Source organism: Calonectris borealis, chromosome 1 (genome assembly GCF_964195595.1).
Source record: "Calonectris borealis chromosome 1, bCalBor7.hap1.2, whole genome shotgun sequence".
In the NCBI taxonomy this organism is placed as follows: Eukaryota; Metazoa; Chordata; class Aves; order Procellariiformes; family Procellariidae; genus Calonectris; species Calonectris borealis.
In genome coordinates this window covers 33,984,397-34,011,920 of record NC_134312.1, presented here as the reverse complement: position 1 = coordinate 34,011,920, position 27,524 = coordinate 33,984,397, and the positions used below count along the sequence as shown (strand labels likewise).

The following is a 27,524-nucleotide window of genomic DNA, read 5'->3' as shown; positions in this document are numbered from 1 at the left end:
ATCTGGCATTAGTTTGTACTAACTGTACCTCATCAAGAGAGGAACCGCCATCTCTGTAGTGATGGAAAACAAGATAAACAATTGCACATAATCAGCGTAGTGCTGGTGTTTCAGCTGATAGTGTTTCACAATGATTCAATGCATTCATCTAAAGTAAATACTAAAAGAAAGTAGAAATAGGTATGAAAGGAATGTTGCCCAGCATCTCTCTTTTGAGTTCACCAGGAAAATTACTAGATCCATGCTAGTGCTGCACCAGTGTATCATCCTAGATCATCTGCCATTAAAAGCAGTTCACATACTCCCTACTAGTAGAGTCCTCTCTGTACCAAAGTTAGTGAGAGAATTCTTAATGATTTCGGTAGGGTCATGATATCCTCCATGTAACATTAGGAAAAAAAGAATAATATAATCTCTAATTTTTGTAATATACATTTTCACCTAATCATTGTATCTGCCTTGTTATTGTTTTTTAAATGTTTGTAATAACAGGAATATTTGAGCGAGGAAATCTTTGAGAAAATGACTACTTTCCAGAGTACTCAAAACTACCTACCAGCTCATTAGATCATGCGAACTTAGAATACTGCTCTATGCCCAGACATGACTACTGGCCAGACAAGCCACCCACCTGCAGGAGATAATTACCAGTCTTGGCAGATAAGGTCTACTCTAAATCTAGACAGCATTGTGTTTGGTGGCTCTCTGCCAGGGCTCACTAGCTTTCTAAAAGGAGTCCTTCTACAGTCACCATGTGCTGGGCTGTCAGTATGATCATTCAAATGGGACTGAAACAGTCCCAAGCACATTTTCTTTCTCATCAAGAAATAGCTAGCAAATCCAACAGAGTGGAAGGTAGAGTAGCCCTAATTGACATGAAAATGTGAAAGGAGAGGCTGCTGAAAGACATTGAATGTACCCAGTCTCTTCAAAAATAAATGGATATTGGAACGATTTTTCTAGATTGACATCCAGAAGAAGGTTTTACATGAACACAAACAGCAGCTCATGTTTGCCTTGGACTTTTTTCCAATACAAGATGTTCATTTTTAATATAAGTGCATTGTGGTTTAATCCGGCAGGCAGCCAAACACCACACAGCCACTCGCTCACTCCCCCCACTGCAATGGGATGGGGGAGAGAATCAAAAAAAAAAAAGTAAAATTTGTGGATTGAGATAAAGACAGTTTAACAGAACAGAAAAGGAAGGGATAATAATAATAATAACAATAATAATAATAATGGTAGAATATACAAAGTGAGTGATGCACAATGCAATTGCTCACCACCTGCTGACTGATAACCAAGTAGCGATCGCTACTTCCTGGACCACGCCTCCTATTGATATACTAAGCATGATGTCATATGGTATGAATACCCCATTGGCCAATTGGGTCAGCTGTCCTGGCTATGCTCCCTCCCAGCTTCTTGTGCACCTGGCAGACCATGGGAAGCTGAAAAGTCCTTGACTAGCAGGGACCTTAGCAACAACTAAAAACATCAATGTGTTATCAACATTCTTCTCATACTAAATCCAAAACACAGCACTAGGAAGAAATTTAACTCTATCCCAGCCAAAACCAGGAGAAAGTGTTATTTAAGCAGAGCTGCTTCTTGGTGGCAAGAAGACTTCATTCCTGTTGGATGAAGATAACAATATGGCTTCAGTTACTGCTTTGTTATCATCTTCAATCTGGGCTACAGCAATGTAATACACCTTGCTATAAATAATTAGTACATCTCTTTAGCCACGCACCCTACTGGAGCAGATCATGTCCTGCTTCTGTTTTCTGTGCAGTCTTCCCCTAGAATCCAGTCAAATTTAAAATCTTGTTTATGGTCAGGCATATGATGGTCTGGGAGGCAGGCACACATGCACTAGCTTAGTCCTGATAGCTTAAAATGGAAATTGTGACTTACAAATCTATTCCAAAGGCCTAAGGGAGCTGTCCAGGTCTTCACAAAGTTTTTCTTGCTTTCTTTGACCCAAGAATCACTTTGAACATCATGTAAGATTCCTAAAAAGCTCTTGTGTGCTCTACACACAAGGAAACTTCTTGGAACTTGTCATCAATAACTGACAAAGCAAATATAGGTTTTAAATAATTAAAATAATTTTTCCCACTAGAGAAAAAAGGCAAAATCAAGAACCGCAGAGATAATAGTCATACTGTTTAATGCACTTCAGAAATGCATTCAAATAACACACCATGGAAGCAGAAGAGAAAATCTGAAAAGAGTGGCTGAAAAGATGACTTTCATTTTGTGCAATGATTTTGCAGTGGTTTTAACATGTTAGTTAATCACTACTAATTAGGGTAAGTATATGAAAGAACAAACAACATTTGAGAAATTTTGTAATTTAAAAATCACTGAGAGCATGAAACAATTTGACCATCATATTGCCAGTTATGCTGTGCATAGAAAATGTAGAGATGCCATGTCTAGTGTCTATCTACAGATTTACCAGATCAGAATAAGAAATGGACAAAGCTATCAACAAACCATATTCAGAATCAACTCCTTAATAAGGTCTGGAAGCACTTAACAGAACAGAAAGGTGTAAGAAATATGGAAATTCCCACCCACTTGTGCTTTGTTCAGTTTATTTCACAGGACATTTGCTTCTTATTATCAAAGCATACCAAAACATGACAAGAATCAGTTGTCTACAACTTTTAGGACAGCAAAACCTATTGCTGCAAATCTGTTTTCATCTATGGCAGTGGGTAGGAAAACCCCAGTACCTCAAACTTGGCTATCTACTATATTGTAATTCAGTTTAAAATAGTTGTTTATCTAGCACGTTCCTGGCCACCCACAGACAATGCCTACTGTATCAGCTGTTTAAGTAGCCAGAAAGAAGTGTCCCTTAGATTATGAATATTAAGAGACAGGAGTTAGATGGTTTATTTGCTCATTTATGAGAAATGAACAGAAATACCTCAGAGCATAAAGAAATGAAGAGATATATTCATACTGTTATAAAGACTGATGAACATAAAGTGAGAGCTGTCCATACTGTAATAAAAAACACTTGTTATAATGGCAAGAGAGTGATGAGTTCTTATAGCAATACTTCTTAATAGCAGACTCTCCATAAGCTCTAGCCATCACGAAGAAATACCTTTTTATTTGATTTGAACATAGTGTGTTGGTTGATTAGAGCTACATACACTGAGATTTACAAACAGGTAACACTGGCATGCTCAGAAATCAAAGCCTATTTTGCTAGGAACACCTTTCACACATACCCTCAAAGTTACAAGCAAATCTGACTCTAGGAGTGGTGTGATTTCCGATTTCTTTGTTTAGCTACCTATGGATGTATGGGGATGGAGATTACTGGAAGCAGAGTTGAAGAAATGAAGTTTTTGCATATTTCTGAAGGAAGTAGTTGATATTCCTTCTTATTCTATGTTGAAGAAAGTTCATCTTGCTGATGGACTAACTCTCCAATACTATAATTATCTGATGAGAATACAGTTGTTTTTGAAGAACATGCTGATAAGGGAAAAGAATAATCTAAACTGAAGCTTTGAAGAGTCTCAGGATAGAGATCTACAGGCAATGGAGCTCCACAGCAAGAAAATGAAGTTGTAATATTGCCCAGTAAAAAGGTTTTCGCTCTTCAGCTGTTCGAAATGTGTTTAAAGTGTCACCTCAAGATAGGTATGGACTGCAGTAACAAAAACTGTATATTAAAAAATATGTGTATTTCCATTGTCAGGTGGACAATTATAGTCAAACCTGGAACAGGCCTTCCTGGCAACATCACAACGGGAGAAAATGTTTGCACACCGTTACGGAACTATGAACACAATTAACTAAGGCTTCCATAGAGATTATAACCACAGCACTTAATAAACTAGCACAAGTGAATAGAGCATTGTTAAATCAATGAAGAAGTAAATGTATAGGGAAACACAATAAAGACACTGAAAATGAAAACAAGACCCAGAAGTCACATAGAAAATGCTGTACCAAAGTCTATTAAAAGTATTTCCTTTTTTAAAATGTCATTTATTATTCAGTTAAAAGAATCTTATTAAAATTTGGGAAACTGCAATATGCTCTCTCTACCAAAACAACCTTAATTAGATACAAACACTAATGGATACTGCAAAAAATTAATTCAAGTACAGGGAAGAAAACATAACTAGTAAAAAGAAAAAAGTTACTTAATGCATATGCTAACAAATAAAACTCCCTATTCTTATCCTGACACTCTTATGATTTGGATAGGACTCTAATCATCAAAAACATTTTAGTAAGACTCTGAAGCATACTAAAATTCAGAACTTACTCTTCTATTCTTGCCTGTTCCAAGATAGAGCTAGATATGTGGTATGCCCTGTTACAGCACTTCTTATGTTCTCAGGTTGAATACTGACCCATAAAACCCCTGCTAACTCCCAGGAATCTGAAGGAATCGTCAGCATCAGGACATTACATTAAGTGCGCAACAGCCCTGTTACATCTACAATTGCCTGCCCATTTCGCCTGTGTAACCTAATCCAGACCACAGCACAGATTAAAAACACTGACTAGAGGACACAGAAGCCATTCCTGAAGAAGAGAGAGTAGCCATCCTTTTGTTGTTAGAGGACGGTGCTTCTCAACCTGTAGACAGAGGTGCCTGTGAAAGACAGCTAGCAAAAGCAAACCTACCTTCAGAGCATGCTTGAATTCATGATGCATGACTCTCCTTCACTGGAACTTTTAAAGAAGTTGTTTAGGGAAACTTTATCAACACAGGTTGAAAAGGTGTAAAAGCCTTTGAGCGTATGGTGAGGCCACTCACTGAGAAGCAGGTACACCTTTTCTCTGACTGGATCCATGCCTTGCCAAAGCAGATGAGCGTCTCAACCGCCAGATCCATGCTGAAAGAGAAGAAACCTTCACTATTTCTGTTGATGCAGTGCCACCAAGTAGCAAATAATTCAAAATTAACAGAGAAAGACTGCCTTGTCAGGGGCAAGGGCTTGAGCTGAAAGAGCCGTGGTTCGGGGCTCTGGCCCCCATTTCTGGGCTTTTTATCAGGTGACTGTTTAACGCAAAATTCACAGTACACACGAGCAGCCTGCTGTCCCACCCTGTGGCTCCTTCCCCGCTGCCCCAAGCAAGAGCGGGAGGTCTCCACGACAGACTCCTAGAGATCAACTGAATTCACCTCAGTTATTTTGCAGTGCTTCGGCCAAGAAGCCACCCTGTGAGGCACTTCTCCCTTTCTGCCAGGGAGGATGACGGCAGGCGCAGGGCCGGCCACAGGCCCTGCCCCGCTGCAGGTCGCGCCACACGCTCTGGGACGGCAGGTGAAGGGGGCGACAGGACAGGACAGGACAGGAGAGGACAGGGCTGCACCGCGTCCCCGTTTTAAAGCACCCAGAGAGGGAAGCGGGCACAGGGGAGGTGCGGCGCCGGGCGGGTCCGAGGAGCGCGGCCCGGCCCGGCGGGGCTCTGCTGTAGGGGGCAGCAGCGCGGCGGCCGCTGCCCGCTGCCGGGGCCCTAGAGCCGGCCCGGGGCGGCGGGGCCCGGAAGGCGCCGCGCTCCCTCCCGGCCGCTGAGTGGCGGCGGCGCGTCACGTGTGCGCGGCCGGGCCGGGCTGGGAGGCGGCTGGCTGCACTGCCCCGGGCGCGGCGCGGCGGTGCGACATGTCCCACCAGACCGGTATCCAAGGTACCCGCGCGGCTCTCCCCCGCGAGCACTGACCGCTACCTCCGCACCGCGGTGCCCGCCCGTCCCTCATGACAGCCGGGCCCCCCTTCCCTCCTCTCCCCCTGCCAGCCAGGCGGGAGGCGGGTGGAGCGCCTTTCCCCGCGGGTCGGGTCGGAGCGCGGGGGGAGGTGGCCGTTGTGGACGTTTAACGGGCCGTTCCCGGCGGAATTTTCTCCCCTGCCGCGCTCTTTGTTCGCTGCTGGAGGAGCCCGTCCTTTCCGCGGGATGGCGGGGGCGGCGAGCTGAGCGGGGGGAAACTGCTGCTGGCTTCGGCCCCGGGCGGCCGCCGCTCGAACCCAGAGCTGCGTCCCCAGTCAGGCGAAGACTTATCCGCGCGGCTAACCGCGCCTGTCCGCCTCAGGGCGGCGGGGAGCCCGCCTGAGGAAACTTCACTGCAGAAACCCGTAAATGGCGAGGAGGGGCCCCCCTTGGCTCAGGTAACTTCCCTGAGCGCAGGTTGTCCTGCTGCGGCGGGGTGACTGGTGAGGTGGGAGCCGGCGCCCGGGGCTGTGGGGGCTCCCCGGGCACCTCCCGCAGCTCCGGTCCCTCCTGGCTTTTGGAGAAGCTGTCGCTTGCTCGGGTCGCCGCAGCGGGTTTGGGGTGGGCTGGACAGCAAGGGAAATGCCGAGGGTCGCTGCCGGGCCCGTGGTAGCGGGAGCCCTGGGGGGAACCAGGAGCCCCGGAGTAGGGAGGCCCCCTAAAAAGGCCACAAAGGGGAAAAGTGTGGGGGAACCTTTTTTCCCCCATGTTTCCAGGCCTTGGAGGGTGCGAGGAGCAATTAGAAGACGACAGCGTATTGTTTCTCAGTATTACTGGGTCCTCCCGAATCACAGCATTGCTAAACAGGGATTATACTGCAGGATTATGGGGGGATCGGGTTTTACTGTCTCGATTTCTGCAATCTGCTTGTTCGGTGACTAGTACTGTGTACTTTGCCTGCTTTCCCATATTTATTGTTGAAGGTGACTTTTGTCCCAGCCACGGCAGCTCTTAACTGCTCTTCTGTTCCCTTTTTTGTCCATTGGCTGCATTTGGTCTGCACCCTTTCGCCTCTCTTGTTTTCCTTCCCCTGCATGCCAATCTTTGCTCTTTTTTGCTGCTTCTTGTTTTAAGTTCTTCAACCCTTCTCAGGCTAGAGGTGCATCTGGGATAGCTTTTTTCCCAGGTTGGGGAAAACTGTTATAGTGGCTATATTTTCTCCCCTGGCAATGCTGGAGGGAGGAGCAGAAGAATATCCTGTTGCTTACCACAAACAAGAAGAGTGGTTAAGCCTCTTCTGCTGCTCTTCTTCATGTCTTTGAGAATCTTTTGTCCTCTGAGGAGAGCTGTAGAGAACTCGGCAGCTTTCCTGCATGGAGTCTGCTTTGGCAGGCACTAATCAGGGGTCCTGTTTGCAGCAAAGCATCCGCCTCCGCAATTTGGAAGAGGAATAGCACTTGTTGTGCCATTGCTGGCATTAGCTACAAACGGGCTACTGTCACTCATAAACAATTGCAAGATTTGACAGCATGGGCTGCTCTTTTCTGGAAACAGAAATGAAGTCATAGGGACAGTGAAATGTACCAGGCAGTTGCTAAAAGGACTGGACTTTCAAACAGGCCAGTGCAGATAAAGAATGTAGGGAGTCGCAGAATGCATGGAGCTGTGGGAAAATACACTAGAATATGTTCACAGTCTTCTAAATAATCTTTAAATAAGATTTAATCTTTAAATAATATTCCTTGTAAAATATTTGTGAAATAACCACAAATTTTAATTCTATAGGTCTTTGCTATGCGGAAAGTTTAAGTAGAAAATAATATCACTCTGTTGTGAATCTTAAAACCTTTATGAAAAAACAAAGCGTAGATCGCTTGATAGTGAGATGGTTTCTCAAACATCTTGTCTCAAAATGTTACTTCAGGAGCTGTCATAGCTCTGGTATTGGTGCAGGGACTGCTGTATTTTGGTCTTGTTTTGGTGTGTGGGGTTGAAATGAGAGAATAAAGAACAAAAAGATAATAGACAAGAAGAGAACAAAAAAAAGTCCTGGGGGAACCAGAAGGTCTAGAAAGTGGCGCAGTGTTTGTGTGCTGAATGGAATGGTGAGGATCGGCAGAGACAATTAGAAAACCTGGCAGCAAATTACAGTGAGGGTCTGCTCTGGTTAGTGGGGAGATGCTAACTGGGATGAAGCTGGGATTGACTGGTAACCCAATGCAGTTCAGTTTGTTTAACACCCCCATCCCCTCCCACAGCATTTTGGAATCTCAGAATGGGCCTGGACATCACTTCGATGGGCATAAATTTAAAATGTTTTGAGTATGGGCAGTAATGTTGCTGGATATCATCTGACCATCTGTTCAGTTGGCCTCAACCTGACTGTAAATAATCCTTTTCATTTGCTTCCTGGTTTGATGTTTGTTTTGCTGGTGCTATGCTGTATGCTGTGGGATTACTTGAAGGACCAGCTTGCAATAAATGTTCTGCAATAAATGCTGTACAACCCCCTGTCTATGGTATAATTAAACTGATTTGCACTCAGGTTATTTAGCAGAGCAGTTGAGATAAGAGTGATTTTCACATGACTCAAGCACAGTTCTTCGGTGTGCTTTGGGAAGTGAGTCTATCATGTTTGCAGTGTAGTGTCACTGTGAATTACGGACAGTCAAAAATATTTTTAGTTACTTCTTTGTAAATTCATTATAAACCTATCCTGTTGCAATAGGTCAGGGTTTGAACAATGTCATCAAGATGCATGCAAGGAGATAAGGTGATATGAAAGATGGGCAATGAGTGGCAGCCTTCACTGGTACTCTTCAGAGAGGTGTCCTCAGGAAAGACTGGCACTTTTGCCCGACAAGCTCTGATATTTTCCTGGCAGGCGTAAAGTTTCTGTCTGAAAGTTTGTACTAAGCCTGCAGATTTCATGAAGCTATTGTAATTTGAGATGCATCATACTTTTATTGTGTTGCTGTGTTAACTCTGAAACCTGAGAGTGATGATGTAATGTCACCTTCAATTTTCACAATGTTGAAAATCATACAGTATGCTAGAAAGCAGGGCTGTTTTTTAGTGTTGCCTGTCATCTTTTTGTGGCATGCTGATGGCTGGAACAGTATGCAGCATAGAGGGAACATCATTCCTGTGTTCCTTTTTCAGTCCAACTTTGTAGTGAAGGGCCAATTGTACGCTTTTCCAATGTTGTTCTTACCTTCATGAATATTCTTTGTCCTAGGGAAGTGAAATATGTTCATTTGGTTACTTTTCTTTTCTCTTTTTCAGCTAGTGGAAGTGTTAAAGACACCTTTGTTGGAGCCAGAAATGGACAATACAGGCTTTTAAAAATAGTCATTGACAATGGTTAGTCAAATTTTAATCTTTTTCTCTGATTCTTTTAGATATTTTCCTAGTTGTTTTAGTGACCTATATGTGCAATTGTTTAAAAAACCAAACTCTGCAAAACTTAATGTTATTAAGGTCTTTCATGTACAGAAGGTAAGATTTAAGTTTTGGTGATGCTAAGCTTTTCAGTATGATGCTACTGTACTTTTGCATTTGAATTTTTCTTCCAAACGTCATTTCATATTTTACCAAGAACTGCTGTGTATTTCATATGGATAATATAAATGAGCTTACTCTTACCTTACTAAAGAAAGAGTAGAGGAAAAAAAAATCCACACCTGTGTAGTGTTTTGGCACTTTGGTTACTTTCATTAGACAGAGAGATTCTTACAGAGCATCTAGTCACTTAAGATGAAGTATAAATGTTATCTGCCTTTTATACTGGGATCAGCTGCATGTAGTAAGTTCTATTAAAGCAGATGTTTAAGTAGTAATCTGGCTACATAGAAAATATCTTTAAAAATCTGTAACTTTGTACAAATTTTCAAAGCTAAAACCATTCCTTAAATCTCATGTATATGTATAAAATAAAATTACATAATTTCTTGCAGAACTTGAGTTTGATCTTTGAACTTTTTGGCAAGTGATCAAGGCTGCAAACATTGCAAGATAGAATGCATGGTTGGGTTTTTTTTTTAATAGCAATGCTGGTTGACTGTATAAGACACTTCACGGTTTAGTCCATCTTTGCAAGTACATCAAATGCCCACCTTGGGTTTTTTGTTCTTTCTAGAGTTCATTCATTTACTGTACACTGAAATACCTGTTAGCTGGAGAAGGGTACATCTATGAACATGTACATACACATACATACTTTTATTGTTAGGTAAATAACCTACTGTTACTTTCTTTTTGTTTGCTTTTCTTAAGAAGTCTTCTGACATTTTAATATTGCTTTCCTTAAGGAAGTGGCAATAGTGATATTATAGGCAGGTCACTGTGGTAAAATCTCACTAGCACAAGGTAGCAAATGCTTTCATACCATTGATCCCCCCCCCCATTAGGCAAGGTAAAACAATATGCTTTTGTGTGTATGCTACTTTTTAATATGAAATGAAGCCTAGAAGTAAGATACAAATGGAAGACATTCCCTTTTTTTGTGTATGTGTGTGTTTGTGTGTGTGTGTGTGTATATATATATATATATATATATATATATGCATTTTGTCTGTATGTAGAAGCAGAATCCAGTCTTCGATACTGTTTTCCACAGTCCAAAAAGAAACCTCTAAAACTCCCAGAATACTGGAAGAGAGACAGTTTCCTCATCTGTTTGCAGGAGCTTTCAGCAACTATCCTTAATCAACAGATAATAGTCAAATTGAGTTCTGCTAATCTGAGTCAGTAAGAGAAGAGATTTGCTGCTGGACAATAGAGTTCCTCTGATTGTATTTTTCTAACTTAAATCCAAGTGAGTGTAAAGCCACCTAGAGCTCAGAATTGGCAAGTACATTCTGAATGCTCTGGTCCAGGTGTACAACTTCAGCTATTTTGCATCTAATTCAGAGAAGGGCCACCCTTTCCCTGAGCTGTTCATGTTCTGTGACTTACTGTGGTGGAGTGCCTTGCTCTGAAAGTTTTGCTGTAGAGGCATTTGTATAGCATTGTACTTTTGTTTGAACTTTTAGAAGTTCGGTCCTACGCTCTCAAAAGATACTTTGTATACTGGCTACTGTGATGATCCTCAAACTGTTGTAGGATCCCATTTAAACAAGGTATTTCTGTTTTGGTTGTAAAGGCTAGTATTTATTGGGAAGTTGATAAATGTTTTGAAAGACACTATATAAATACTTTCCTTTGGAACCGAGGTGTGATTTATAAATAAGAGAAAAATCTTGTTGCTACAGCTGTTGGCATAATTAAATCTCATCTGAAGTATTCTATACAGACTTAAGCCAATTATGCATAATAAACAACTTCATTTAAAGAGACCATAGTTATGAAGCTATATTAGAAAGAGGTTTATCTACTTACATAGTCAAGTTAAAGTGATTAGTGCAAGCACATTCATTCCAAACTCTTTTCACTGTATAAGTGAATTATTGACTCCTTACAATGAGTACAAACACTAATATGTTATAGCAAAAGCATCAATAATTCTAATTCCAAAATTTAAAAGCTTACTCTTATTGGAATACTTACTTAAGTATTCCAATTTAAAAATAAACTAACTGGCAGAAGACAGTTTTTATTTCCCTTCTGTGTACATTATGCTAAAAACACATCAGTCTTATCCCTTCAGATCAAAGAACTTGATGACAACCGGCACATTACTTCTCAACTATTTGTGTTTGGGATAAAATAAGTTAGGGTTTGGAGATACATAGCTTTTGTAGGAATTTACCTGCTTTCACACTGGCTGTTCTTGACTTCCATTCTTCTGGACATAATTATGAAAGATGAAGTGTCTGATTAACTGTTTATTGTAATTGCTAATTTTGAAAAACACTATTAACTGTATTGTTGCTAACCTGTAGCTTTGGTTATTGGTTATAGAGCAGCTTATTGTGGGATCCTCTAGGCGGCCAGCTGGATCATGGGAAAAGGATTATGATGCCTTTGTCCTTCCCCTTCTTGAAGACAAGCAACCATGTTATATATTATACAGATTAGATTCTCAGAATGCGCAAGGATATGAATGGATCTTCATTGCATGGTCACCTGATCACTCTCCTGTAAGTAACAGTCATCAGAGGCTTCATGCTGTTAATGATTTTTCAACAGTGCCATTTGAATCCTAGATATGAAGGAAAAGGATTTGAGCAATAAAGCATTCCCCAACCTTCCCCTCACTTTCCCACAAGAAAACTGGGAAAACATCTTTCTTGAAGCTGATTGAGGAGCAATTTCAGTGGGTCTAGATGGAGTGCAGCTGATCCAATTTATTTCTAGCCTGACTGAAGAAGGCAAGACAACGTTTTTGCCCTGTTTGTTTGTCTATCTTTCTGTCAGTGTTTCATGAAAATTCATGGAAGGATATAGGACAGAAATCTCAATGGGTGTTGTCATAGAGAGAAGGATTATAGTGTGAGCTCAGGCTGTTTATTCTGTTTGGCTTGCTGGCTGCCCAGCTGGCACTCGTGGGTTTCTGACCTGCCACAGAATATACTGTTTCTTAGTCAGTAGTTAGAGAACATGGGAGGGAACTGAGGTTAGAGTTAAGGATTTCCAGGAGAGACTAGGATAATGTGTACAGATTGTGGAAATGTGAGATAAGGGAAGACAGAAAGTAAAGCTATTCCCATATTCCTACTACTTTCACTAGCAGTTAGGAAATAGTAAGAGACCAAGAGTTGGATTGCATAGAAGAGATTAGGTGGAAAAGGTGAGGTATTGTGGTGAGGACGGCGTGACAGTGAAATAAGGTGGGAAGATGGGACTATTGAGAGAGGAGTAAGTGACTGTGTTAGACACAAGTTGACAGGGAGCAAACATTATTAGATCATCTGCCCCCAGAAAATTTCATTTTTCCACTCTGTAGTTGAACCACTATCAAATCAAAAATAGCAATGAGTTATTTGCAGTCTGCTCTTTCTCTATCTATTGTATCCATTAGTACACAGATCAGTGACAAAAGATCTAAACAATTGTGGTTTTTCCCATTTAAAATTAGTAAAGATTATGTTGACCTTTTTTTCCTTTAAAAAAAAAAGCTCATACTCTTACTAAAGCTGCAATTTAGTTTTGGAATTACTTTGATAATAATGCATAAGATCATGCCCTTGAGAATTTAATAGCATGTGTTAGTATCGTGATCCAGAGCTCATTCCATGGAGTTTATTAAGAATTACAAGTTCAAAATGCAGTTTCAACACTTAAAATATTTGTTCAAGAAAGATGTTTGTTAATGGACTTGGTACACCAATGTGCTAGATTCTCTGTGTACACCAAAGAAAAAAAAAAAGAACCCAAACCAAAACAACACTGTTTTATGATATGCTAGGTTCGTCAAAAAATGTTGTATGCAGCAACCCGAGCAACACTTAAGAAAGAATTTGGAGGTGGTCATATTAAAGATGAAGTATTTGGAACAGTACAGGTATGTTTTTCTTCTTAAAGTCAGCACACTGACTTTAAATACTAAATATAGTAGCTGATGTTACTGGTATGAATTTGTGGTGTTTTGGCTCTTTTTTGATTAAGGAAAAAAAGAGTTAAAAGCTTTGTGTATCATTCCAATGTTAAAATGTAATTGCTCTCATTTGAACAACTAAGTATATTTAACAATTTCAGGCTAAGAAATAGCTATGAAAACTAAATAATCTAGGAATAATAGGAGCATCTTTTAATCTCACTGCATGCATGTGACTCTTCAAAAAGCTGTAACACTGTAACTTTCAGGCCAATAGTATACACAAGCCATTTTAGATGTATGGTTCTGAATCAGAAGTGGGCTAGAACAGCTATCTGCAAGCCATTAACATCTGAAAACAAATGTTTTTATCTTAACCAAGGATATTAAGCTGCCAGTTTTTTAGAATTTGACCATAAAATGTAACTCAAGTCCATGGCTGCCATCTTAACTTATGGAAACAGAATTTTAGTAGCTACTAATTTGTTCAATGAATATACTAATAGTTGTCTGTTCACTTATGGTAAGAGAATTGGAAGGTACATGTATGAAATTTAACAAGCTTCTAAGGGATGTTGAAAAGCCTGCAAGTGCTGTGCATATAAGGAAATATGAGTGTTACCTTGGTTTCTTTGGGAAATAAGTCTTACATGATTGTGATGTCAGCCTGTTTGTTAGACAGATATCAGGCAGTCTTGACTTTTTAATCCATTGCTAGTTTTAAAGAAATACAAGTTAGAGTTCTCAAAGATACAGAATTCCTATAGCTTTCGTGAAAACTGATGATTACTTAGAGATCCAAATTATCATTCCCCTTTTCTTTCTTCAGCAAAGACAGAGATTGCAGCAGTTATCTTCTGTTTGGCCTGTTAATTAGTTCATCATATGCACAAATCTGAGCCAAAGCACCGCCACTATTGACACAGGGAGCTGGTGCTGAAGGAATGGAAGGAGTTGAAGATTTGGGGAAGAATAGAGGAATAGAGGAAATCGTTGGTTTTAGTGTCTTTATAAGCTTCTTAATTGTAGCTGGCCTCTAATGTTCATCTGTGTGAAAAATCACAGCTTCTTCAAAGTATTCAAGTCACAAACTTCACTCAGAATCTTGATCATCAGCATCCAGTGGGTTACTCTGTCTTTTATTAGACACAAGGATGTTTTAGTTGCAACCAGCTCTGTTATCCTGGTGGAACTTGGTTATGGTCCCACCTGCTGCTTCACATGTATTAACCTCGATACCTCTGGGCTCCTGAAACAAGACATAATGGAATATTGGCACTGGACATTGTATTTGGGAAGGTCTGTCCCTTTCAGAAGGGAAGAGCTAAGAAAGAGCTTTCTCTTTCTCCTCAGAACTTGAGCATAAAATTGCATTCATGTGATTGCATGAAGTCCTGCCCTTTTCTGAGTGACCACCTTAACTATAAAAACACAACAGTATTTGCCTCTGGTATCAACCTCTTTGGAAAGGGCCAGAACTGACACTGAGTATTAACAAATTCCCCAGAGTGGAATTCATCACTTCTGTGATGTTGCATCCTAAACTATTTGCAGTATCATGTGCTCACTCCCTGTCCTAAGGTAGCAATGGTGTCCCATTTTTTAGGTAGAAAACTACCAATAGGCTACCAGTCTGAGCATGCAAATTTTATAAGAAAATAGATTTATTTGTTTTTATTTATTAAAATTGTGGCAATTCTGTGAGGTTTTATCCAAGAAAGCTTCATACACACAGTCTTCATTAATGCTAATTTTTGAATTAGCAAGGCAATTAGGGACTGATTGTGGAAATGCTGCTCATGGTACAGTTGGGTACAAGAACAGTCCAGTGGACCCTGCTGTACAGGAAGATGAGCTGAATTTGCAAATGCAAATGCAAAATTACACTTGTAATCTATTCAAATAAAATGACCATAACTGTGTGGGAAGTAACTGCTTTTTTTATACTGCATAGAGCATCTTTGAAGAAAACTTCTATTATCAAAAATGATCAATGTTGATATTGTGCTTTCAGGACGATGTTTCACTGAATGGATATAAAAAATATTTGATATCGCAGTCCTCCCCTGCACCTCTGACTGCAGCAGAAGAGGAACTTCGACAAATTAAGATTAATGAGGTACGTACGATGTCTTCGAGTATGGATGGGAGACTGGGTGCAGAGTTCTAAACATAGTGTGGGGAAAAAGTCTTTCTAGGGTAAAAAAGGGCAGAACAGAAAATGGAAAATTTCAGAAAGTTTGAGTGGATAAGAATATAAATTTATCTCTCAGTGAGTTGAGATTGCAGAATGATGATGGCTGGAGTTGAAGTGGCATGATCTTGCTGAGTTTGCAAGGCCTAGTGTCTGAGTCAGATGCCTCGCAACTGCACAGCTTAATTGTTGCAACTTTGGCCCTTAACATGCTTTTAATATCACTGGATATGCTTCATTGTGAAGGGCGACCGAGCACTGGCACAGATTGCCCAAAAAGGTTGTGGAGTCTCCATCTTGGAGATATTCAAAAGCCATCTGAACAGAGACCTGAGCAACTGCCTCTAGATGGCCCTGATTGAGCAGGGTGGTTGGACAAGCTGACCTCCAGAGCTGCCTTACAACCTCAACCATTCTGTGATTGCCTATATACACTTTCCATGGTGGCCGAAATTGTAGATAAAACACAAAATAGCAACTGTTGCAGTGAATTATTGCCAGGAGTATTTCAGCAGCCTTATCCCTAGAGGAAACATACTTAGTTCCAGCAGCAGTGCGTTTGTCTTTAAGACTGAGAGGAAGTGAAAGGAATTCCAATAAAAATAAAATAGAAATCCGGAACAAGTAGCTAGTCCTTTTAAGAGACTGATTTGCTTTTGCTACAAAAGCTTTATCGAAAAACCTTTAACAAATGCCTTTAACCAAATAATTTGATGATTGCCAGCTAGCTAGTGACTGAAAAGTTTCAGGGGATCCTTTTCTCACATTTTTCCTTCTCTTGATCACTGTTTGTGTTCAGACATGTATTAAAATAGATCATGTGCTGATCTTATTAGTCCTTTAGGCTTGTATTTTAGGGCCATGGTACATGTGTTTGAAATATGGTTTGTTTGTGCAGCTGCATGCCAGCAAACCATCGTGTTAAATGCAGCTGTGTGTCTTCTCTAATGTTTTCACCCTACCGTGCCCTACCACTGCAACTTCGTGGTTTATTGACTTTTTCTTTTCCAGTGGTGTCTTTTGTTATTTTCCATGTCTAATTTGATTAATTCAATATAGAAATGCACTCATCATAATCAAACACTGCATTTTACTTGAACAGCTTTAGAAAAAACCCACTAATGAATGTAAAGCTTCCGTGGTATTAGTATTATCTCTCATGCACTACGTATGTTATGTTTAACAGCTGATTCATGTAGACTAAAACCTTATATGCTATTATGAAACTTCAGCACCAATAACTGTGCTTTTCAGAGATACTGTGGATTACTGCCATTTTGGCTTTGTTTGAAGCATCTTGCAATACAGTAACTTACGTCATTTCTCTCTTCATTGATTCCATCATTATGAAGCCTGTAATTAGACTCAGAAAACTAAAAGCTTTCTGATTTAAAAAAAAAAAAAAGAGTTTTCCATACGTATATTCTTTCATAATTACCCTGAGAAATATTTTACTGGGTCAGATCAAAGGATCACCTAGTCTGCTGTCAAGTGCCTGAATGAACCACAGCAGAAATTTAGGAAGGGTGTAAGAGCAGGGCAAGATGGCCATGATAATTCTCTTCAGTCCTCTTCTGTTGCCTCAATGTTTTCCTGAGCAAGAGATGATGTCTTACTATATAATTGTTCTTAATGGGTTTTTCATCCATCATCTAGTCTTGTCGTTTTTCTAAATCCACATAAAGTTTTTGTTGGCCACAGATCCTATGGAAGGGTATTCCACAGCTGGACAAAGTACTGTGTAAAGAACCACTGCCTGTTATCTACTAGTTTATTCTGATATCCCTACAGATTGTGTCGGAAAGGCAGAGAAAAGTCATTAAGTCATTCCTCCATTTCCCCCTCCCCTTTGATAAAGCCAACCGTATCAGAGAAAGCCAACCGTATCAGAGAAAGCCAACCGTATCCTGGGCTGCATCAAAAGAAGCTTGGCCAGCAGGTCAAGGGAGGTGATTCTGCCCCCCTACTCCACTCTGGTGAGACCCCACCTGGAGTACTGCATCCAGCTCTAGAGTCCTCAGCACAGGAAAGACATGGACCTGTTGGAGCGGGTCCAGAGGATGGCCACAAAAATGATTGGGGGCTGGAACACCTCTCCTATGAGGAAAGGCTGAGACAGTTGGGGTTGTTCAGCCTTGAGAAAAGACGGCTCCAGGGACACCTTATTGCAACCTTTCAATGCTTAAAGGGGGCTTATAATAAAGATGGGGACAGACTTTTTAGTAGGACCTGTTGCGTTAGGGCAAGGGGTAATGGTTTTAAACTAAAAGAGGGTAGATTCAGACTAGATATAAAGAAGAAATTGTTTATGATGAGGATGGTGAAACACTGGAATGGGTTGCCCAGAGAGGTGGTAGATGCCCCATCCCTGGAAACATTCAGGTCAAGTTGGAGGGGCCTCTGAGCCACCTGATCTAGTTGAAGATGTCCCTGCTCATTGCAGGGGGGTTGGACTAGATGACCTTTAAAGGTCCCTTCCAACCCAAACTATTTTATGATTCTATATCCGTGGACCTCTGTTGTATTCCTTATCAGTTATCTCTTCTGGGCTGAAGAGTCCTAATCTACGTCGTTTTTCCTCCTAAAGAAGGCACTCCATACTTCTGCTTTTCTCTGCAGTTTTTCCGGTTTTGCTATGTAAGTTATGAGATGGAGGGATGGGGAAGGCAGAACTGCATGTGGTATTCAAGATGCAGGCGTATTATTGATATCTACAGTGCGTAATGATGTCTTCTGTTATCTACTCTTTTTCTAACAATTTATAACATTTCATTTGTGGGTGGGGAGTATTGGGGTTTTTTTGTTTTGTTTGGGATTTTTTTTTGCCAAGATTGGCCACTGGGCTTATATTTTCAGAGATATTCAGTGTGACCTGCAAGGTCTTGCTCCTGAATGGTAATAGCTAGCTCAACCCCATCACCATACTGGTAGAAAAGAGATTTTTTTTTTTTCCTCCTGCGTACGTTACTTTACATTTATTCACAGGAAAATTCATCTGCCATTTTATCCACCACTCAGCAGCCATTACTAACAAATCTTATGGTGTGAATTCAAATATTTAATGGTCTGAAATACATTGCAGTATGGACAAGCAGATTTTGTTCATTTTCTTAAATCTGGAGTTATGCTGGGTTACTGCCTTCCCTTGCCTAACCCTACACTTCACAGCTGGTTTTTATGTTTGGTTTTTTTTCTGCTTGTATTTTAATATGGTTTATATAGTATGGTATTTTATTATGGCTTATTATTTTTGTGATGCCTATTTTATGTTTAATAATCAGGCTTTTATGCAGATATATTTTGCAAATTTTTTTTTATACAATCTTCTTCATAAATTTATCAATCTTTACACAAAAGTAAGCTCTTCCACCTGCTTTCTTCTCTTTCCTTGTTGCTGACAAGCTATTCTTAAAATGTGGAGTCTAATTTAGTGTTGCCACAAGTATCTGTGTTTTATTTTTTTATCAGTTTCATATTTCATTAGCATCTCTCTTTAATTAAAGCTGCAAATCTTCTAGTTGATAGATCTAAGACCCACATTTCTGATTTTGTACACTTTTCTGACTTTTGCTGCTTCATCGCCAATGTTAGATGTACTTATGAAATTGTAGAAGGAAGTCAATATATTCAAAAGCTAATACTTACACAATAAGTTGAGACTTGGGAAAACTGGAGGCCAGAGCTCATTTTAAGGAAACTGCATGAATATTAAGAAAAACATAAATTCTTGATAAATGGCTTTAAAATAACTGTTGTTTTCTCTCAAATAATTGGTGACTAACATAACTGGATTATGAACAATTGTCGAGCTTGCAGTTACCGTGGATTTTTTTACTTTGTGTTAGACCTTCTAGAAGTCAAAAATTAAGATTTTGTTTGTTTGTTTTGTTTGCTTTCTTTTTGGTATGGGCTTTTGGGGGGAGGGTATTAAAGCAGGAGGGAGGGAAGTTGCTTTGCTTTTCCTTCAGGAAGATCAGTTTGTCTCATAAGATATAATTTCTCTCTCTTCCTCCAAAAATTTTGACTCCCTAGAAGTGACATTTGTATGTTTTGATCTAAAATTTTTCAAGGTACAACAAAGTTTATAAGCAATATTGTCAGTTCAAAAGTATAACACAGTATATGAAAATCAAGCTCTTTCCTCCTGGCTTATTGTACCTTTGTACCAGAATTTAACTTAGATCTTCTTCACTAACACTTGAGCCAGTTTCCCCTCTGATGATTCTGTTGGCTCTGCAACAGAGATATGCATATCTGCAGAGATATGAACCTGTTTTCAGATAAGCAAGCAAACGTGACCTGTAAGTTAAAAAATGCAAATCTGTTGTATATGGGGATGATGTTTTAGGGTAGTTTATTCTCGGAATAGCTACTGCTAACTCTGTGTGTAACCATATGCAATGCATTGTCAGTTATTGTATGAAACCAAACGAATGCTTGCAAAGGTTTCTGTTTACATCTCAATTGACTTGTGTTCCAGGTACAGGCGGACGTTGGTGTAGATACCAAGCACCAAACATTGCAAGGAGTAGCATTCCCCATTGCTAAAGAAGCTATTCAGGCTTTGGAGAAATTGAAAAATAAGAAACTGAATTATGTACAACTGGCAAGTATAAAATACTTAACTATTTTTTAATAGTGAGTATAAAATAGATTACCTGCACATTAAATGATGTGCACTGATGACGTATGTTGATAAATTACCATTCTGTATTAGATAATTCAATTTTTTTTTCCATCTTGTCATGGTTTCTCGGTTGCTTTCTGTGTATTAACTATATTCAAGTTTGCTTTGTTAACAGCAAATTGATATGAAAAATGAAACTATTATTTTGGCCAACACACTTCATACTGAACTTAAGGACTTGCCAAACAGAATTCCAAAGGATGCTGCGCGTTACCACTTTTTCCTGTATAAGCATGCCCATGAAGGAGACTATTTGGAATCCATAGGTATGAGAAAATTTCCCAATATGAAATTTCATTGGCTTGTTTCAAGTACTTCAGTAATTTTGAGGCAGAGAGAAAAACGTGTCATAGAAGTAATCTGTCTATCAGCATGAACATAAATTTCAGAGTCGTTTGGTTGTGAAACTGACCTCTGAAGAGTCCTTATGTTTAGAAAGTAGTGAGCTGTCCCTTTTAATTATGAACACCCATAAATCAGTCGTCATGTGAAAATATAAAGATACTGGCCATTCTCTGATCCCCCATTTGGAATGAAACACTTGCTGAAGCAAAAAAGATCCAGAATGCTGTTACATTTTTCCCTTTCAGACTGCATAGTTGATTTGCAATGCCTCTCTGCTGTAAATGATTTTATGATACAGGTTTTGATGGAGTGTAATTATGGTCTGATTTGTGTTTTTTTCCCTGCAGTTTTCATCTACTCTATGCCAGGGTATACCTGTAGTATACGAGAACGAATGCTCTACTCTAGTTGCAAAAGTCCACTGTTAGAAATTGTAGAAAGGCAGTTGTGGATGCAGATAATTAGAAAGGTACGTACACTGGGTATACTGGTATTTTCTTCATCCTCTCTTCTCCGTTCTCTGTTCCCTTCTTAATATCTAACTATAACTGTTTCTGCCACCACCTTCTGTAAACAATGAAAAGTGTTGTATAACTATTAAAGTTTGTCCTGAACAAGAAATACTCGTTGATAAAGCTTTGGGTACAAAGTTAAGTCATGAAAGGTTTTCTCTGGTTCGTAATTTCTACACTTCCATAGCTTTAATAAACATATCCTTGTGCATCAAGGGAGTATTTGAGAGTACTTTGAAGGACTATTTAGAAGTAACATGATTTCTTACTAAAAGACCTGTCATATTTTGGACCACAACACATTTCTGTTGTTGAACACTAAATTCCTTTAAAACCAAGGTTATTTAAGGATTTTCAAAATAATTTCAAGCTGCAGTTCTGGAACTTAAACTGCTATCTTACGAGTCCTTGATGGGGCAAACAAGGATTTGCACATTTGAACTTTTCACATTGTATAGATTTTACTACTGCGTATGAAGAGTAACTTGCTTCTCACCTCCAGAGCAGAGACCATAGGAGAGGTCCATTTATGGAATATGTGACCTATGGTTATATTCTTAACACTTGTGCTGTAAATTTAGAAGAACTTTGAGGCTTGGTTTCTGTGGGGATTATGTCTACCTAAAAAATAGCAGAGTTAATACTAACCATTTTTACTGTGGTGACATAACTTAAGCAGATTATCACTACATGTTTTTATATGTAATTAATTCTCAGAAATTTCTTTTTTACAACGAAATAAATGCACAATGTGACTCCTGAAATTCCCGTAGACGTATTTCAGAAGTATGTACTTGTAACAGCAATACCATGGCTGGCAAGTCTGTCAAGTGCTATGGTTCGCAGGGCATGAAGTGCTGAACGCTCAGCAGAGCAGGGCCAAAGCATTTCTCTGAATTCTAAATTCCTGCAATTCAAAACAGTGGGGTTTGACTTGAGAACAGTACTTTCTTTCCATATGCTTAAATTTAAAAACCGAAACAACTCCCCCTTTTGTTCATTAAATTTATGTTAGCTTTTCCCTGGCTTGAATATTTGATGAGTTGCAGTAGCCAGCTAATCATATAAGCTGTGTGTACTCCTCCCCTTCTGTCTCAAGAGACAACAATAAGTATGCATATTGGTTTTACAATTAGTGTTTAAAGCACATACTAGTGAAATATTTTCAGTCTTTAAATGTGGAGATTACGTTGGGACAATGAAAAGTTTTTATTTTAGAGGGGAGAATAAAGAAAGTAAATTGTAGTTCCGAAAGATTGCATGCTGCTTTCTTATCTTTTATTAAGGAAGTTACTTTACAGAGGAGTAAATAAAGACTTGTTCCTGCATGGAATGTGTAACTCCTAGTTAGTATTAGAATCATAGAATCATAAAATGGTTTGGGTTGAAAGGGACCTTTAAAGGTTATCTAGTCCAACCCCCCCTGCCATGGGCAGGGACATCTTCAACTAGATCAGGGTGCTCAGACCCCCCTCCAACCTGACCTTGAATGTTTCTAGGGATGGGGCATCTACCACCTCTCTGGGCAACCTGTTCCAGTGTTTCACCACCCTCATTGTAAAAAGTTTCTTCCTTATATCTAGTCTGAATCTACCCTCTTTTAGTTTAAAACCATTACCCCTTGTCCTGTCACTACAGGCCCTACTAAAAAGTCTGTCCGCATGTACATTATGCTAAAGCTTGGGACAGAGGAAGTTTTTTGGCATATGTATTGTGTAGTTGTGCTTACATTTCAGGAAAAATGATTAAGTCAAATCACACTTAATACTGGTAAGAGTATAGTGGATTCTCAGAAAAACTATCCAAGATTGCTGAGGGCATTAGGCACAAGTTGGAGAACATTTCATGTTAGACTCTGAACGTTATTGCACATACGTTTTTAATAATAGTATTTAGAGCTTTAGTAAAATTTCTAAATGTTCTTAAATATCTCTTTAAGATGAATATGATAAATGTTGGTTTTTTTTCCCCAGATTGAAATAGATAATGGTGATGAGTTAACTGCTGACTTTCTTTATGAAGAGGTTCATCCAAAACAACACGCTCACAAACAAAGTTTTGCTAAACCAAAAGGTCCTGCGGGAAAGAGAGGAATACGAAGACTGATTAGAGGTCCAGCAGAGACTGAAACACCTAGTGATTAGAAACTGTTGTTTGCATCTGTTATAAAGTATTACAGTAAGAAATGAAATTCTGGCTTTTGGTAAAGAACTGAAATCATTCCATTCATAGATGCTAGGGAAAAAAATAAAAGCTCTTTTTACTCTTCTGACCTCAACACTTTTTATATTGTTACATGATTATATTTCTGTTGACCATGTTTTATGACATGTGGAAGAGCTAATTATTTTAAAGCTAGAAGAGGAAAACTAAGCTAGTATCCCTTTATTTTAAATTAGAATCCATTATTTAATAGCTGTACACGTGTTCATAAACTTTGCAGACATAAGACTTAAGCCCATGTATTCTGTGGGTAAGTTGCAGCTGTATGCCTAGATGACAAACCTGTATTCTTATGAGTAGCCTATTGAAACCCGTAAGACCATGTGAGGAGAGCTGAAGGACTATATAGCATTGTCCCAGATATATCTTTATTTTTCCTTGTAGCTCTAATGGACAGTAGTACAACAGAGCTTTGGTTCTGGTTTTGACATGATGTGTTGTTGGGTTTTGTTGTTGTTTTGTTTTGTTTAATAGAAAAGATAAACTAAAATTAGTTATCCCTCAATTAATGTAAGTGTTCAGGAATAGCTGGATATTTTCCCATGCAAAAGCATGGTCATTTCAAATTTATAACTAATTGGTTTTTTTAAAGAAATCTGACATAAAACCACTATAGCTTTTCCAGACGTCTATACCACTCGTAAGCCTTACATATTAAGTACTGAATGACCAAGTAACAGGTGCTTAAAAGTGCATGAGTTAGTATACTCGGTAGGTTATGGAGCTGCTTTCAAAGCAATATGCTTAAAGTTTCTAATAAATAATTGATTATCTGTGCACTTGGATCTAAAACTGTGTAAATTCAGTAAAAATTGAAATAGCCTTGCTTCATAATGGTGAGTTGTTCTTGAGATCCTACTGTGTTTGCAGTATCAACTGCAATTTTAACTTTCAAGGTGTTCTGAAAACTACTTTTCCTAAATGTTTGAACTTTAATAGTAACTTAAATCTGTAACAAAATCCAGCTAGGTCTTGAATAACTGCTGGCAGCACCTGGTTAGGATTTTGTCTTTTTTGTTTTGTTTTGTTTTTTCCCTTCCTTTCTCCAAATTACTGAAATCAGCCGGAATAGTCTAAACTTGATTGAACCATGAGTAATGTGTTTAATAGGAAGAGGAAAAATAGATTATTTTAATAAGTGGATTAAAGAAGAATTAGATGTGGAAATCAAGTATTGGATGACCTTAAATATTTAAAATTGTGTGATGAGGCAAATACTAGTGGATAGATTATATTCCCCAGTGGGGACTTGCTTTTTAGTGTCTTGTATGTGAGCTTTGTGGGTTTTGAAATTTTTTTTTTTTTTTAAAGCTACATGGGAGTTGCAAGTCTTGGTTCACTGCATATTATCATAGGTGCTGGGTGTACACATTATATAGCTGAATCACGTGTTTACCTGGTGGAAGATAGATTTTAACCTAGTTTTGTAGGGAAACAATGCTTTGACACTACTGGTTCCTGATAAAATTTATCTTATATATTATTTTGTTTGGAGATACTAGCTTGTTATTGACGTCTGAGATTGCACTATATAATGTGAAGACTGCAATAGTTGTTGGTTTTACTGTGTTTTTTTATATGCAGTAGAAATTTGACACCTCAGCTTTTTTCATTTAATCATATACACTACATCAATCCAATTCAATAGCTCTTGATCCTCAGCTAATCTCCCGCTTGCCCTTAGCTACTGTGTTGTTTTTCTGCCTCTTGCCTTCTCCCTCTAGGGCAAGGAGCTGGTCTTTGGAGTGTTTCTTCTATGTACGACCTGTCAGGCAAGTGTCATTGCTTTTCAAACATGGCTAATGTGTGTGCGGCTCATTGTGCACTGTAATTAAATGTATTTTTAGTTGAACCCTGAATCTTTTCAGCACACCTGATTCACTTTGGGTTTTGGTTTTGGGGTTTTTGTTTTTTGTTTTTTTTTTAAGGAAAACCTTTGAGTGTAGCAGTTAAAAATTACTGCTAGAGGGTTTTTTGTTTGAATTTAGTATTCCTGCCCATGTGTCAGCCATACCAAAAGTGCACATACATTTTTATGCTTATTTGAGCCAGTAAAGAAGTTCAGCTTTTTAATACCAAATGTTTTAAATAATGAACAGTTTGACCTGATATGGTTATGTGCATGTTGTTGTGGGGTTTTTTTTGTTTTTTTTTTTTTCCCTAATCCTGCCCTAGGTAGGTGAGGGTAGGAGGTAGAAAGCTTAATCTGGAGGATGACGAGAGCGAGTTATGTGATTATGTGAGGGAGTTTATAATGAGCTGCTTTAGAGTTCGGCCCAAATCAGACATTGTAAATTATCTTACTTGAAAATATTCCATGTGAGTGTACAAACCCCTGATGAGCCAGCAGAGGGTAATGTCCTGAGCGTAATTCCCCCTCACCTTTCCCCTAAAAGAGCATTGTATGAAGTCTTGCACTGCCGACTGCCCCTCCAGGCCTCTTGTAGCTATTCTCTGGACAAAGCAATAAGAAGCATCTGATTTTTTGTGAGATCTATCACGTTTACATCTGCGTAGTTGCCTCACATAACACTACTACTGTTACTGAATGTTCAGAGCCAGCACAAAATGAGGGCATTAATGAAAGTTACTCCTTTACTGTCTCTGATCATTTAGTAATTGAAAGTGTCCATTCAACATTTTTGTTGGCCTTCATAAAGGCATAATTGCCCAGAAGCAATGCAGCTGCTTGCAGTTAACTCACAAGCTATTAAATAGTTGTTAATTAACATGACAGGTAATTATTTTTGAAATGTTTATGTGGCAAGGTAGGGAGAATATGTTGTTTTAAAACACTCCTATCAGAGGGTTGTAAAACTAATCAAGGTAATAATTGCTCTATTACTTGGAAAAACAGATCAATAAAGGAAATTTGATTTATGGTGTCTATGTATTTAATGAAAACCACCTTCAGATGCTAAAATTAACTAAATTTACCTTATCTATTTTGTAATTTACTTTATAAATAAAGATTGATGCTTTAGTTTGGTGTTGTCTGAATCATTTCATAATCTCTTTAACAAAGATCTATATTCTAACACCATGATGTGTAAGTAACAGGCAGTTCCCATGAGACTAGAAGGCAGTACAGAAGAAGCGATTGCAGGGTAAGAAGGGAGGTGGGCAGAAACAGAATTCTTGGCTTTTGCGACTGGAGAAGAATCAGCATGTTAGGAACAGCTACTTTCCTGTTGCCTTACAGAAGCAGCACAGAGGCCTCTGTAGCAGGATCCAAGTGTGTTCATCTCTTGAGGTTTTATGCTTTCAAAAATGAGCCCCTTCAAAATGTTCCTCTATCCTTTTAAAATGCTGAAGTAGTTGCTTAGTAATTTAACAGTTCTGTCTGTTGTTACTTGCTCAGCATGAGGTAGTATAATTAAACTAATCAAATGATGTTGTTCCATTAATGTTTTTTTTGTCTAAACTGAAAGTAGTTTGCTTGAAGTCTTCCTATTGCCCTCAAAATTCAAGCTGAAAAGAACATTTAGTGGTTTGGCTTTTCTTTTAACTGTCTGGCCAACACATCCCCGTGGGGAAATCGGTGATACGGTAATTTTGCAGTTGAAAGAAGGAAATTTGAAGATGTGTTGAACTAGGATTTAAAAGAATAATTTTAATGCAAAATGCTATACAGGAAGAAGGCTATTCCTGTGAAAGAGGCCAGGAGCAAGGTGAGAGGAGGGAATAGGCTAGGCCTCTATGTGACCATGAATAGCAGCAGCAGTTTTATTTGCCTTTTGGTCAGTGGGTGTTAAATAAAACTCTCAGCTGGCCAGCCCAAATCTGAAGATGAGGCAATTCTTCCTATTTCAGTAATATGAAATACTGTAGCTGATAAAAACTGTGTTGGCTCAAAAGGCAACTGGACAAACCAATCAAAGAAAATTTGATAGAGGCTTAACAACTAATGAAGACCTCACATCCTTTTCAAAGTTAATGAGCTGCAAACTGTACAAAGCCATCCTATTCTAATGCAGTATCAGTACAATACGTGTCCTGTTCTTGCACTCTTTCCTCAGCAGCCACTGCTGGCTCATGTCCTGGCCCCAGGGCTGTGCAGACACCTCTGCTCAGACTCACAACAGCCATTCTGTTACCTCCTGCTGTATCCAAGGGGGGAACTGTTGCCCTTCGTAAGAGGTTTCCTTAACAGCAATTTTCTGTGGCTCATTAGCGTTTGCTTTTATCCTGCTGCTTCTTTCTAGAGTCTTAGTTGGAATTGCAGTAAATCACTCTTGCTATTTTTTGTTCTTATCTCCTTCTGGGGATGACCAGATTGCGTTATGTTACAGCCTCTAGATCCTTAACGTGCAAAAGGTTGGCTCTTCCACTGAGGATAGTGATCCTCGGATGCCCTCCATGGCGCCTTCCCCGCCGATACAGGATGCA

At 39.2% G+C, this 27,524-nt stretch overlaps 2 protein-coding genes across 3 annotated transcripts in view; one reads left to right on the top strand and one right to left on the bottom strand.

The window, feature by feature from the left end:
• The window catches only part of TMEM117 (transmembrane protein 117), a 237,693-nt gene extending 232,164 nt beyond the window's left edge, over positions 1–5,529 (bottom strand). Inside the window, exons 1-2 of the mRNA XM_075148206.1 lie at positions 5,174–5,529; positions 4,672–4,883 (exon numbers count right to left, since the gene is read on the bottom strand). The gene's annotated coding sequence lies outside the window, so the exon portion shown is untranslated. The remainder of the gene's footprint in view (positions 1–4,671; positions 4,884–5,173) is intronic.
• Positions 5,530–5,571: 42 nt separating this feature from the next.
• On the top strand, positions 5,572–26,118 carry TWF1 (twinfilin actin binding protein 1). Of its 2 annotated transcripts, none has more exons than XM_075148197.1 (9): positions 5,572–5,679; positions 8,983–9,060; positions 11,599–11,777; positions 13,046–13,141; positions 15,189–15,293; positions 19,849–19,974; positions 20,171–20,321; positions 20,748–20,869; positions 22,886–26,118. In XM_075148197.1, exons 1-9 carry the CDS (start codon positions 5,655–5,657, stop codon positions 23,054–23,056), a joined length of 1,053 nt encoding a protein of 350 aa, XP_075004298.1. In that variant the 5' UTR covers positions 5,572–5,654; the 3' UTR covers positions 23,057–26,118. The 2 variants fall into 2 exon arrangements, with proteins under 2 accessions (XP_075004298.1, XP_075004303.1); XM_075148202.1 differs by having other exon boundaries at positions 5,642–6,155.
• The last annotated feature ends 1,406 nt before the right edge of the window (positions 26,119–27,524 follow it).